We start from the raw sequence: 12,935 nt of genomic DNA, 5'->3' as shown, positions 1-12,935 counted from the left end.
GGAAGGGTGCAATGATCATGGCCGCGTAGCAGCCGCTATATATTTAAAAACAAACTAATAACGGGGATGTGCGAATACCATTTCCCGACAGTACTACTTGATACCCCGTAAACCAAGACTGTCCAGTATAATTTCAACGTTAGTAAGCCATGTAGTAAAAAAAAAACCCTCATGTCAGGAAAGATTCCAAATTAGTGACTTCGAAGATTGCAAGGATGTACTTGAGTGTAGCTATTCGTTTTTCTGAGATTTCTACACAAGGTATTTCAGCAAGCGTGCGAAGGGTTAATTTGTAATAGTAGTAGTAGTAGGTAGTAGTATTAGTAGGGTTAGTTTCCTATTCCAGCTATATTCTTGTTTTTGTGAGTTTTTTGTGGTAACCGGCAATTTGATTGACTAACTTATGACGTAACAGCGTTTCGTACCCAGCAAGGAAAAGTGCATGGCTTTTAAATTTGTAAGCTTAACAGAGGAATTCATACCGTTCTCCTCTGAAAAACAAAACTTTTTCCTATGGTCACAGTTTCCATTTTGTAATGTACATTTTTGTTACCTTACATTACTTTAACATTACTAATCAATATCTTTCTAATTGCTGGTTTTTAATAGCACTGCCTATGCCAAAATACAAGAATAAACGCTGTTAATAGTGAATGCTATTTTGCAGTTCTCTCAAAGTGAATCAATCTATAATTGCATTTAAAAAAATAAGAACCTTTATTTTCAATTCAAAAACGCCATATAAAAAATGTAATGCTAAAAACTTTAGCTGAATGGCCATTCCCTTATTAGGGACTAGGATGTGGTGGACTCTACCCTCTGTCCTGATGGGTGCATGGGACAATGCAGCAATTAATCCTCATTTTTTTTTTAAATATTCCGAATCATTTTTGGAACCGCAGGCATCCGAATCCCTGAGAAATAAATTTCTTTTATCGTTCCGTAGTTTTGTAAGTTTGAAACGTAATTTTGGTTTTCTTTAATTTGATGAATTGAATTTTGATTGGGGAAAAAGACCATTACGTCAAACAGTCTGTTACTTTGCGTTCCATTTTGACCATTTAATAGACTTCAGTTGAAGCAAGGTCGTTATTTCTATATTTATTGTTTCTCCTACGAGGGTGACATTACACATTTGAATAAAAGTTACTTTTCAAGGACAAGATTAGCCAAACTTGGATTTTTTAGGCGAAGCGGAATCTTCTACCATGGCGTTATTGTTAACAAAGATTTTGTTTCGTTCTGTGATTCGTTAAAGACGATTTGGTTGCTGCATCTGAACACGATGTATTTCCTGAGGTAGGTTTCGCACGAAATCGTTTGCCTATATTCTTTGTTTTATATTTTGTTGTTCATGATGGACTGGACACCGTCCTCCCCTCTCAAAATCCCCTCCAGGTCCCGAATGTCCTTCTCTCCTCTTCCTTCGTTCCTCTTCTCATCCGGCAACCAGCCATCACATTCACTGGTTAAATATTCTTCTTCCATTTTTTGACACAAGGCTTGTACGAAATAGGTTCCTTGTATCGCGTCAGAAAGGTGACACTAAAATATATTTAAAAATGATTTAGAAATATTTGATTCGATTATGTCATGACAATAATAGCAAATTATCAGAGGGATCGCGAAGCGATCCCGATAGATAATTAGAATTGTGTAAGAAAATAAATGAAGAGACGACCCTAAGGGTGTAGACACATTTATTTTAGCTAAACTTAAAAGAGAAAAAGAAAAAACCAAAGAAAATCCAAAGAAAAGGGAAAACTCCCCCTTTTTTTTTTTTTTTTTTTTCTTTCTCCCTCTTCCCCCTGCACGCGGCCTAAGCCGCCCATACACCTCAGACATATTTTCTACACGTCTAAAGTGACAACACTTGACAATATAAACAGAACAAACTATAAAGGATGATACTTCAAACATAATAAATGCCGAACGAAAAAATGACAACCAAGAACGCAGAGATCAAAAAACCCTCCACAGAGAAAAAAAAACAAACCTGAATTTTCCAGGAGTAAAAATAACTCTGTTGGGGAAAAAATTGTGAGGGAAACAAGGAAAAAAACTGAACACAAGGGTTAGAGATAGTCCATCTCTTTCTTTTCTCATCCGCTCGCGACTGCCGACACTCCAGCGGGTAGAAACAAAACCCCTTTCTGGTTAGTCGCCTTGGCCAAAACCATCCGTCCTTCCGTCGTCGATTCGCGGTCTCTTACTAGATCTGGCTGGTTGAACCCTGGTCCGACGGAGTATAGAACATAAACAAAGGTAGCCCAAAACACAAATTACGGACCATGTAACTAAATAAATGAAAAGGATCACGAAATCAGGGTGGGCTGGCGGGTAGACGTACCCTTAGGGTCGTCTCTTCATTTATTTTCTTACACAATTCTAATTATCTATCGGGATCGCTTCGCGATCCCTCTGATAATTTGCTATTGTGTAGCGAAAAACATTTCGCTAGACCCTAAGGGTGACTTTAAAGGCCTACCTAAGTTACATTTGTGTTTCAAGATACTCTGTGCCGACCGACGGTCCTGCACTCCTCCTGTAGAAACGGGCGAACGTAGATTCCCTAGACCACTGCCCTGCTCGCAAAATTGCATCAACGGCGACGCCGTTACGCACTGCTTTAGACGCCGCAGCACCTCTTGTAGAGTGCGCCCCAAAAATCGCTGTGTTAATTCCTGCCAATCCTAGAAAGGACTTAATCCATCTTCCGATAGTGTTGGCAGATACGGGCACGTGTGGTGCTATAAGCCCAATGAAAACTCTGCCGCTATTGGCCTCGTTTCTAAAAACCTGAGTGCGTTCGATGACACTTCGCAAAGCTCGCACCGGACATAGTTTCTCGTCTGGGCAGGTTCTCACTTTCGCCGACTGAAGAGGCCCAATGCGTTGAGTTTTCCTTAAGGCCACTAAGGAAAACCTAACATCCACGTTCGAAAAAACAATCGAACTCAGGCTAATCGCGGAGATTTCCGACACTCGCATCAGGGTCGCTAAAGCTAACAAGGTGACCGTCTTGTAGGCAAGAACTGACAGCGGCAAACACTGGTTCTCTTCTAGCGATGAAACGAAGGTGAAAACTTGGTCAGGATCCCACATCGCGTTATATTTAGGCCTAGGCGGATTCTGGTTGTAGCAGCCCTTTAACAGTTCGACCACCAGCGAATGCTTCCCCAATGAAGATCCTTCCACACTATCCAAAGTTTTCGACAGCATCGAGCGGTGAATATTTATGGTGCTATAAGACTTGCCCGAGGCATGCAAGTCTGTCAGGAACTCCAGAACGTTCTTCATGTCATTTGACAAGGGATCCTGATGCCGCCCCACGCACCAATCCACCCAATTTCGCCACGCCGACTCATAGGCTGCGTTTGTATTGGGACGGCGTCCCGCCAAGAGTAGCTCGACCAGCTGCGGCGAAAAGCCTCGCCCTCCAAAGCCACGCCGGATAGTTTCCAAGCGGCTAGGTGTAGCGCGCCGGTCGTCAGCAGCGGATGTGTTTCTTCCAAGGCGGATGTTAGTAATGTGGGGCTCGGATGAAGCAAGCGTGGGACTTCGCACGCCAGTTCTAGCAAAAGTGGAAACCAGGGTTGACCAGTCCAAACTGGGCAAATAAAAACCACTGTAGCTTGTTCTCGCCTAATTTTCTCCAGGCACTTGAAAATTAAACAAAAAGGTGGGAACACGTACCCCGACAACCCACCCCAATTCAAAGCGAAAGCATTGGTTGCCATTGCCTCTGGCTGAGGTCTCCATGAAACGAATGACGCCAATTGCGCATTCCAAGGAGCGGCAAACAAGTCTACGTCCGACGGCCAAACGTTATTAATGCACGAAAAAACCGTCGGACACAGCCTCCAATCACTTGCGTCTGCCGAGCGCGACTCCTCGTCCGCCTCCACGTTAAGCTTGCCAGCCAAGTGCACCGCTTCAACGGCAACTCCACGCTCCTCACACCAATCCGTCAATAACTTCGAGGTAACCGAAAGCGCTATCGATTTTGTACCTCCGCACTTGTTTATATACGCTACGGCCGTTGTGTTGTCCAGAAAAATGCGAATGGCTATATCCCTTGACGCCGCCGTAAACGATTGAATAGCATAAAACGCCCCGATAAGTTCCAGCTCGTTTATATGCTTCGAAGTGTCAGATAGAGTCCAAGGACCCCCTGTCCTTACGCCATTGCAACATGCCCCCCAGCCAGAAAGCGACGCATCCGCAGAAATCTCTAAGTCAGGCACTTTTGGGAAAAACAACCTGTCTTTCGACGCGTCTAAGTTGCAGACCCACCACTTTAAATCCACTCGAGCCCCCTCAGACAAGATACAGCTCGCATTCAAGTTGAAAGCGAATTCCTTGGCCTGCTCAATATAAAAACGTTGCATGCTTCGATAATGTGATTGAGCAAAAGGGATCGACGGAATAGCCCAAGTAAAGTTCCCGAGAATAGAAGCAATCTCCCTGAGGGAAATTCTGTTTTTGTCTAACGCCGCTTGACACATGGCCTTTACCGATAAAACCTTTTTAGCTGGTAGCGCAAACGACATACGTTTAGAGTTAACCATTAAACCCAAATATTCTAAGATTTGAGTGGGTTTAAGCACCGACTTTGACCAGTTCAGCAGAAAACCTAGGCTTTGAATTAGTCCCACTACCGTTTCAATGTCCGTACGAAGGCCTTCCTTTGATGCATTCATGATCAGAATGTCATCTAGATAGACTACTAGCCTAATACCCTCTCTACGCAACACGGCCATAACCACCTTAAGAAGCTTGGTGAACACTCTAGGAGCCGGTGCAAGCCCAAAAGCTAAACAAGAAAACTGAAAAACACTCTCCATAAGAAGCGCAAAAACTTATGGAAAGCAGGGTGGACCGGAACAGTCAAATAAGCATCCTCCAAATCCAGCTTGACCATCCAGTCTCCCTCCCGCAGCAAAAAACGCACCGCTTCCAAGTTCTCCATCTTAAAGTGTTCGTATTGAATACACGTATTCAAGGGTTTCAAATTGACTATTGGCCGAAACAATCCCTTAGATTTTTTGGGGACAGCAAAAAAGGAATGCACACAACCCTCGGAATTATCAACCACTTCCACGATCGCTCGCTTCCTGATCAAGTCCCGAACCTCCTTGTTGCACACAACAGCCATCCGCTCCGACATAGAAACCGGAGGAGGAAGACCCCCTTGAATTGGTTCCGAAACGAAAACAATTTCAAAACCTCTCGAAACCGTTTCAAGAACCCAAACGTCGTTGGTAATTCGTTCCCAGTTCTTGGCAAAAAATTTCAAACGCCCCCCGACATGAGAATGGTGGGGAACCGAAGAGAAAGGGATGATATACCTCTGTCCTAGTGCCCAAGTGTTTCTCAATCCGGCTCGACCCCGTCCGTTCTGCGCCATGCGTCCACGTCCACGGCCACGTGCCGCACCCAGCGCTGGTCGCGGTGTCCTGGAAGAGACAAAAGCTGGACGCTCCATTGCTACTCGTCTGGCACGTGGTCTCGACCGTTGCGTCGTGGGTTGTCTAGCCGCAGCCACCAAACCGTCTCTCTGGGCCAGAGTAGCGTCTTGCTTAGCCTCCTTTAGCATCGCTGTCAAAAATTTATCAGTAAAAAGGAGCTCGCGGGCCTCCTTTCCAACTGAAAAAATGTCCGAGTCCGACAGCATAAATTCAGACTTGGGTTCCACCGCAGTGACAACCGCTTGTCTTCTTAGCCTGGTAACGTGGAGATAGGCTCGTCCCCATTGTTGTAAGGCAGCTTCCACTGCGTCTCTTACTTGGGTGTCGACCTCCCCCTCACCGAGAGCGGAGAGGCGAGCAAACAGGCTTATCAACGGGCGAGCCACATCCATAATTTTAAGCTGCGTCGTTACCAAAATGTCCTCGGTAGTGCTGACCGACTTCATCACCTCCTTCTCTCTGGCTCGGCGCTGCATATAGCCGTCGAGTCTTGGCGGCTTAAGAGAGAAGTCGGAATCTTCGAACGATAAGGGGAACCGTCTAGAAATCGCCTTGGATGCCTCCCCTGTCAATGGCTTTAACAAAAAAGAGGTAAGATCGTCACAAATAGCCTGTGATACCACTACGGGAGACTGAACATCTTCCGATCTGTTCGGCAGACTCCCTTCATCCATAGAAGACGTAGGGCGTGAACTAACGGAGCTCGGTAACCAAGGTCGGCCTCGTTGTCCATCCAAAGCTTCGTCGTCTTCTAGCTGATCTTCACCAAACCCCGCCCGCTCCTCATGCGCTCGACTAGCGGTGGGGGACAAACTCGGTTGACGTGCACGCTCTTCATATGGCCGACTGGACAGGCGTTCACTGCTATACGTCGGACGACTACTCACACGGCGCAAAGTGTCACTTGGTCGTTCTCGATCCTGTAGCCATTCCCTATCGCGCTGTAAGTCCAGCTCTCTTCGACGCTCCAGCTCACGCTGGAGCTCCCAACTATGTCGCCGATCCAACTCGTGCTGTCGCTCTGTCTCCCAACGCTCCAACTCACGCTGGCGCACTGGTTGTCGTACTTCCCGGCCTGAGCGTTCCCACTCGGTTTCCCGGCGGAAACCCTCCCGGTTGCGAGAGGAAAAGCCCCGATCGAAAAAACCCTCACTCGGGTGACTATAACGCTGCTCGTTTCTTCCAGACGGTCCACAATCCACGTCCCAAACACTACGAAGCAACGGCGATCTATCACGCGGCACCTGAGCATGCTCCAAAACCCTTAGTCTTTCCCGATGGGCCCTATCCCGATCGTGCAAGCGTAACTCCCCTAACTCCTCTCTCGTCAAGAATCTGTTGGCTCTAGTATCCAGCGAACGGCCAGGTCGGCCGTTATCGTAACCACCTTGAGCCGACATCTTTACAGAACGAGAGCTAAAATATGTCTGAGGTGTATGGGCGGCTTAGGCCGCGTGCAGGGGGAAGAGGGAGAAAGAAAAAAAAAAAAAAAAAAAAGGGGGAGTTTTCCCTTTTCTTTGGATTTTCTTTGGTTTTTTCTTTTTCTCTTTGAAGTTTAGCTAAAATAAATGTGTCTACACCCTTAGGGTCTAGCGAAATGTTTTTCGCTACACAATCTATATAACCCTTGCCAGTACAAGCATTCAGTAAGGAAACGAATCCCGGAATAGTGGATTTAATGGTTATAAAATCCATAATCGGTGGATTCCCTTTGATCTTGTTTTGTTCGTCGTTGAAGCATGTCAGGCAATAGCACATGTTCTTGATACCAGTGGGTTCAGAACTCAGCTGCACGGTGGATGGTTTGTTTTCTTTAGCTATAAATAAGAAATTTAAAAATGTACTGTATATTGTTATCCTAAATGCATCACCAGAGTTAAATGCTAGCTACGACATATTGCATTTGCGTCGTTAACTGTACTATGATGAATATTGAAAATACTTGTACCAAAATGGATATCGTACTCTAATAGCCTCCCCAGAATGGGAAGGCTAGTGTACGACCTGTGTTCGATTCTGTTTCAGTTCTTCTTGGCACGCTTGAACGATGAAGACTTTTGGTTTGCCGTACAGGCTAGGGCAACGGTCATAAGAAAACTTGTACTTGAGCTCGTTAATATTGACGTAAAGTCCATCAAAGCCGACAATAGCGTTCTCTATGCCGTGGGACAAGAGACAAACAACTAGGCAGCCATAATCCGAGAAATCTCTAGCTGCCAGTTTTTCCATCTCGCCTTCGATATCGTACGACAATTAAATCGTGATGAACAACAACTTCAAAACCCAATTTAAAGAAAATGCCGTTTAAGCTTGTCACATCATGTTCAGTTCCATACCGGCGCGAAAGCTATGGTAAAAAAAAATGGATATTTAAATTCTCTCGTCCAAGATGAAAATGAATTATGAAAAACCTCGCAATAGTCGTCGAATTTTTTCTGATTAAAAATAACACAAAGGCCTGGCATATTAGAATCGTATATCGGATAGTCTTCCTTATTTGGTGGTTGGAAAAATTCATGCTTGAGGACTTTCAATAGGCTTGGCCGCTTTGTTTCATCGAACTGGATCATCTGCTGTTTATAACGTACACAAAATTCACATACCGTAACTCGCAGTAAACTAATATGAGATATGAGAGCAACTTAGTCTAACCTTTGGCGACGAGATAACATATAGTTTCATACGACGCCCTTAACCGAACAATATAACCAAACAAGTCTATTTTTTGCTTAGACGTTCTTTTTCCGAAAACTTTTAGGAGACTAGTTGGAATATATTGGTAGGGATTCTAGATGAAGCTCTAAAAGGGTTATTATGACTAAAGAATATTGTAACAATCGTAATGTTGTAGTGCTTGATTATTAGAGTTCTGCTGGTAAGGTTGACGACGAAATGGATTCTTGAGTTCATTTCGTGGAAAACCTTGTTATGTTGCTAGACTAAAACGTAGCCTACTAAGCACGTAGTTTCTACCCTTTGTGTAATTTATGTAGAACGTTTGGGGTTAGTTCAGTTGAGTGTTAGATGGGATGCGGCGTAGGTTTATATGGTGTTTGGTGTGTGTTGAGTACTAACAAACTACTGGTAGTGCACGTAGTGGTTGTGTTCTATCTGTGGCCCATTGTGTAATTTATGTAGAACGTTTGGGGAATATTTATAAGCTCCGAGCAATTATTCAAAATTGAGTGTTAGATGTTGAGCTTTTGTTGATATTTTTTATAAACGATTCTTCTGTTCAGAGTAATTTTTATGAATATTTTGTTTTGAGTTTCCATCAGTATTTTTTATAAACGATTCGTATGAATATTTTGTTTCTTTTATAAGATTCATTACCACTACCTTATTTGTATCGTATAGCCTATACTAAGTGTGTTACAAGGCCAGTGTAGATCTTTACGAGATAAGATCACGCGAGGTGGCTTGACTAATACATCGCTTTATCTTAAATGAGCCATTTTGAAATGATTAGGTGACCGATGGTAATAAAACGGTGCTAGTGGAAAAAGCAAGGAGTCGCTAAGGTGCATTCATCCTTAGAGAGAAGGTAAAAATTTATTCCTAAATCCAAAAATCATCCATACGTTTATTAATATCATCTGTTATTTGAATGTACAGGACGAAATACAAACCGAACAGAAGAATTGTTCTTCTGTAGTGCTTTGAATTTGTTTCCTAGGGTAGCACTTACCGTTCGGCCGGGATGTTAGTAACTGTAAGTTAAATGGCAATTGTCATTTATGTTCGTCGTTAAAAGTAGCTTCACTAGAAGTTCTGCACGTTAAAAGCGATCGTAAAGAACACGGTTGTGCTTTAATGTTTTAGGGGATAATAATTCTCTACCAATAATACATGCATATTACTCTTCATTACCCATTAAAGAGAGAAATCAGCGTGTGAAATAAGATCGTCTTCTTTCAGATATCATAACACAGTTAGAATTTTAATGGTAGGCTAGAGCAAAGGTTTTTCGCCCTCGAGCTCGCTCCGAATATCCTCTCAAAAAATATTAAGGATTTTAATACACTGTACAACCAGGTAGCAGTAAATTTCTTTGGTTATTGTAGAATTTCTTCCAGTACTTTCTATGCAGAAGACCTTTCAACTTTATGAAAGTCCCAGATTACGAAAATATGCCAGTGCATGATTGGACAATTGATGATGATTGGTCAAGATATGATCACGCGATTATGTCACAACCGTGAAGATACGTTAGATTAATGCTGTATAATAGAGCTACAGAACGAAAGGGCGTGTAATCGACGAAACGAGTCTTCGGAAAACAGTAATGCATAGCACGATGGTAAAAATGTATTCCTAAATTCAAAAATGACGTCATAAACATATTTGTTTTATTAACGTCATCTGTTAGAAAGTACAGAAGGGAATGCAAATTACGCAGAAGATTCGTTCTTCCCTACTGCCTTGGATTTGTTTCCTTGTAGTGCTCTTCCCATTCGGCCAGGGGTTGAAAACTGTAAGTTAACTGACAATTCTTCGTTAAAAGTAGCATCACTAAAAATTCTTGCACGTTAAACGTGGTTGTAAAGAACACATTGTGTTTAAACGTTTTTTTCGCATAGTAGTTCTGCAATAATTCTGCGTGCAATTACATAAAAAATGGCTGCCATTTTCTTGATTCTTGGAATAATCTTTTCTCGAACTTTCTGTGATAACACGAAATAGAGACAAGTATGGCAACAGTGCATGATATTGCATTTGTCATTGTCTTTAAAAAGCGATAACAGATCAGATAAAAACAGAATCCATTTTCCCGTTTTACAAGAAGAAATGCTTAGAAAATTTTGCTCGGTCATTTTAAAATGTAACAATGGAATACTGATTTTTTTTTTTTTGCAAAAAAGTGTCGCAAGGATTCAGAGTGCTTGACGCCGGGCACCTACTGCCTTGATGGCTTTTGTGACGGACACTGCATTCCTTGTGAAAAATTCCTACGGCAACCGCCTCATTCCGGCGGTTGTGCTAAACGTGAAGAAGACTGCGGCTCGTGTATTCCCGGGTATTCGCTTCAATTTACATCTCTCTGTACAGATGCTACTAATTGACCTTTAAACACTATTACTTTTTGGGTTAGAACTGTTGCTGAAGAACTGGTAGGCATGCGCCACGCCTTCCGGTGTAAAAAATCTGAAAACTTTATTCCAGCAACCACTCAGTCGAGCCTCACCGAGCCTTTCACCATAAGCAAATGGCTCACTGGGACGCTTATCGTTGTTACCTTGGCATTGTTCGTCAGGGGCAGCTTTTACATCAAGCGCAAAGGTACTATATGCACAAAGTCAGCGAATTCATGTGACGTCTCAGATATATTATCAACGTCATCGTTAAAAATGAATTCTTGGTTTTCCATGATCATCAGTTGTTTTTATTGTTTCTAGCTATTTCAGAGAATGCGGAAAGAGATCCTCCTTACAATCCTTATTGGCGAGAGGAAGATGAGATAAACCAGCTTTTAAACTCAAACGTGCAGCCGAATACAGAACTACCTTTAGAATGGGTGCAGAATGTTCAACCCCAGCCAATGAACGTTCCCTTCGACACTAATTCGGGGGAGAATTTGGACCCTTCTGTTCTCACATTGCCTTCAGGTGTACCATCCAATCCAGAAGGAAGTGCGAGCGATGACGTATTAGGTGGGATGCTTGAAGTTGAAACAATAGAATTTTCCAACTATAGAAACGGTAAGTCCTCTATTTTTTTTTTTGTTCGTACGTTTAGCTGAAAGTTTCATGATTTCTTTAAATGACCGATGGTAAAATGATTTTGTAGAAACAAGAAGTCGAGAGGATAACCATGGTGAACTATCATGCGAAGAGGCTAGGAATCAAACGGAACTATATATTGAACCTTCAACCACCGATGATGTCCGTGTTGTCATAAAAATGGAACCGGATGGATTGGATATTGAAACGGGAGCAGATACTCGGGAAAGATGCTACGAACAAATTGACGTTGGCTTTTCTGTAAAAGCTAAAAGAGTAGTCACAAAGACAGCGTGACGCGCTAATAATATTTCGAGACAGCACTAATAACTAAATGGCAACCAAAAAATAAGACTATTCGGTATAATTAACATAATTAAATAAAACACATTTATTCAGACAAATTTTTAAGCCAAATACCCAGGGCAAGAAATGGGATGTGAGTTAATCACGCCTCATATAAAATTTACAAACAAGAAGTACTGCTACTACAATAACACCCGTCGATTCACATCACAAAACGACCGCGACACAAATTACCTGCTTTGGTGATTGCATGATCAGCTGGAGTGCGTAGTTATTCCTGTTCGTAACTGCACTTATCTTCTTCTAAAGCTTTCCCAAAGCAACGATTATGGGATATTTTGACATGCGGTATTTTGACAATCGTGGGTAAAGTAGTTAGCCAGCTCTACTTCTTGTCTTCATTTAACTTGTAATAATTAGTAACTGAACACCGGGGATACGTGGTGCTAGCGTATTTTAACGCTTTTTTTAGCAAATCGATCCACGCCATTTTTTGCCCTTCTACTCTTTAAAAATCTTTTTGCGAATTAAGACCCTCCCTCCCCATTTTCTTTGCCTGCCGACCCTCTCACTGTCTCCGCCCGTCAAAACGCCTGTTGTAGTGGCCTGTCGAAGTTTGAACATGATTTTTGATTTTTTTAATTTTATGAATTGGGCTTTGACTGGGCAAAAAAAATGATCATGTCAAACTGCCTGTTTGCGTTCATTTAGCCTACATAATAAACTTAACTTCAAACAAGGTCGCTATTTCTATATTTATTGTTTCTTCTAGAATGCTGGTGTTAAACAATGTCACTACACATTTGTTGGCACTCGTCCCCTTGGCCCCGGCCCTGGACGGGCCCAAAAGTTACTAGTTAGTTTTATTTTATTTCTCAAGTGGTGGTAATTTTGCAAAAGTTGATCATCGACCGCAGATTCGCGCCCCAAGTTCAGGCTCCATGTCCCATGTTCCCATGTACATTACTTCAATCCGTCTAAGCCTTATCTAGGGTCATTGATGATCAATAGACGCCATAACCACTAGGCTATGGACGCCCAACTTACTTTGTTTTCTAAATACTTTTAGCGTTCCTTCCACACAGCAATTAATGTTGCAATACCTGTTAAAACATTGTGAGATACACTTCGTTGGTTCCCAAATGAGTTTTATTTGCCAGGTTGTAAAACAATATAGTTTTTTTAACCATAAGAAAAAATAAATTTAATTTTATAATTGTTGTAGATTACTTTATACTTCGTATTGGTGGTACCTTTGTTCTGTTGATTCGGTTAATTGGACATTTTTCCACGATAAAAGAATTTTAAAAAATAGCGGGGTTCCCGCCATATCCCGAAAACTCGCCCCGCTTGCAAAGGCCACCCACCCCGAAACGATCGCCTTTTTGCGGTGCCCCGGGGGCGAAACTTTAAAATTGCATTTTCCCCGAAACTAAAA

At 42.5% G+C, this 12,935-nt stretch overlaps 1 protein-coding gene across 2 annotated transcripts; it reads left to right on the top strand.

The window, feature by feature from the left end:
- Positions 1-8,970: 8,970 nt before the first annotated feature.
- Positions 8,971-12,237, top strand: LOC130695116 (uncharacterized). 2 transcript variants are annotated; one of them, XM_057518247.2, is made up of 8 exons: positions 8,992-9,015; positions 9,087-9,183; positions 9,536-9,771; positions 9,841-9,945; positions 10,334-10,488; positions 10,564-10,751; positions 10,868-11,170; positions 11,259-12,237. In XM_057518247.2, exons 3-8 carry the CDS (start codon positions 9,757-9,759, stop codon positions 11,486-11,488), a joined length of 996 nt encoding a protein of 331 aa, XP_057374230.1. In that variant the 5' UTR covers positions 8,992-9,015; positions 9,087-9,183; positions 9,536-9,756; the 3' UTR covers positions 11,489-12,237. The 2 variants fall into 2 exon arrangements, with proteins under 2 accessions (XP_057374231.1, XP_057374230.1); XM_057518248.2 differs by lacking the exons at positions 9,536-9,771; positions 9,841-9,945 and having other exon boundaries at positions 8,971-9,015.
- The last annotated feature ends 698 nt before the right edge of the window (positions 12,238-12,935 follow it).

Source organism: Daphnia carinata, chromosome 4 (genome assembly GCF_022539665.2).
Source record: "Daphnia carinata strain CSIRO-1 chromosome 4, CSIRO_AGI_Dcar_HiC_V3, whole genome shotgun sequence".
Lineage (NCBI taxonomy): Eukaryota > Metazoa > Arthropoda > Branchiopoda > Diplostraca > Daphniidae > Daphnia > Daphnia carinata.
Note: the sequence above shows the minus strand (reverse complement) of the source record. Positions and strands in the feature narration are given on the sequence as shown.

Bases quoted from the DNA above. Each gene is read 5' to 3' on its own strand.
- LOC130695116 (XM_057518247.2), top strand. The intron at 9,946-10,333 runs GTAAGTTAACTG...TTTGCAAAAAAG, and splicing joins TCGGCCAGGGGTTGAAAACT to TGTCGCAAGGATTCAGAGTG. The intron at 10,752-10,867 runs GTACTATATGCA...TATTGTTTCTAG, and splicing joins CTTTTACATCAAGCGCAAAG to CTATTTCAGAGAATGCGGAA.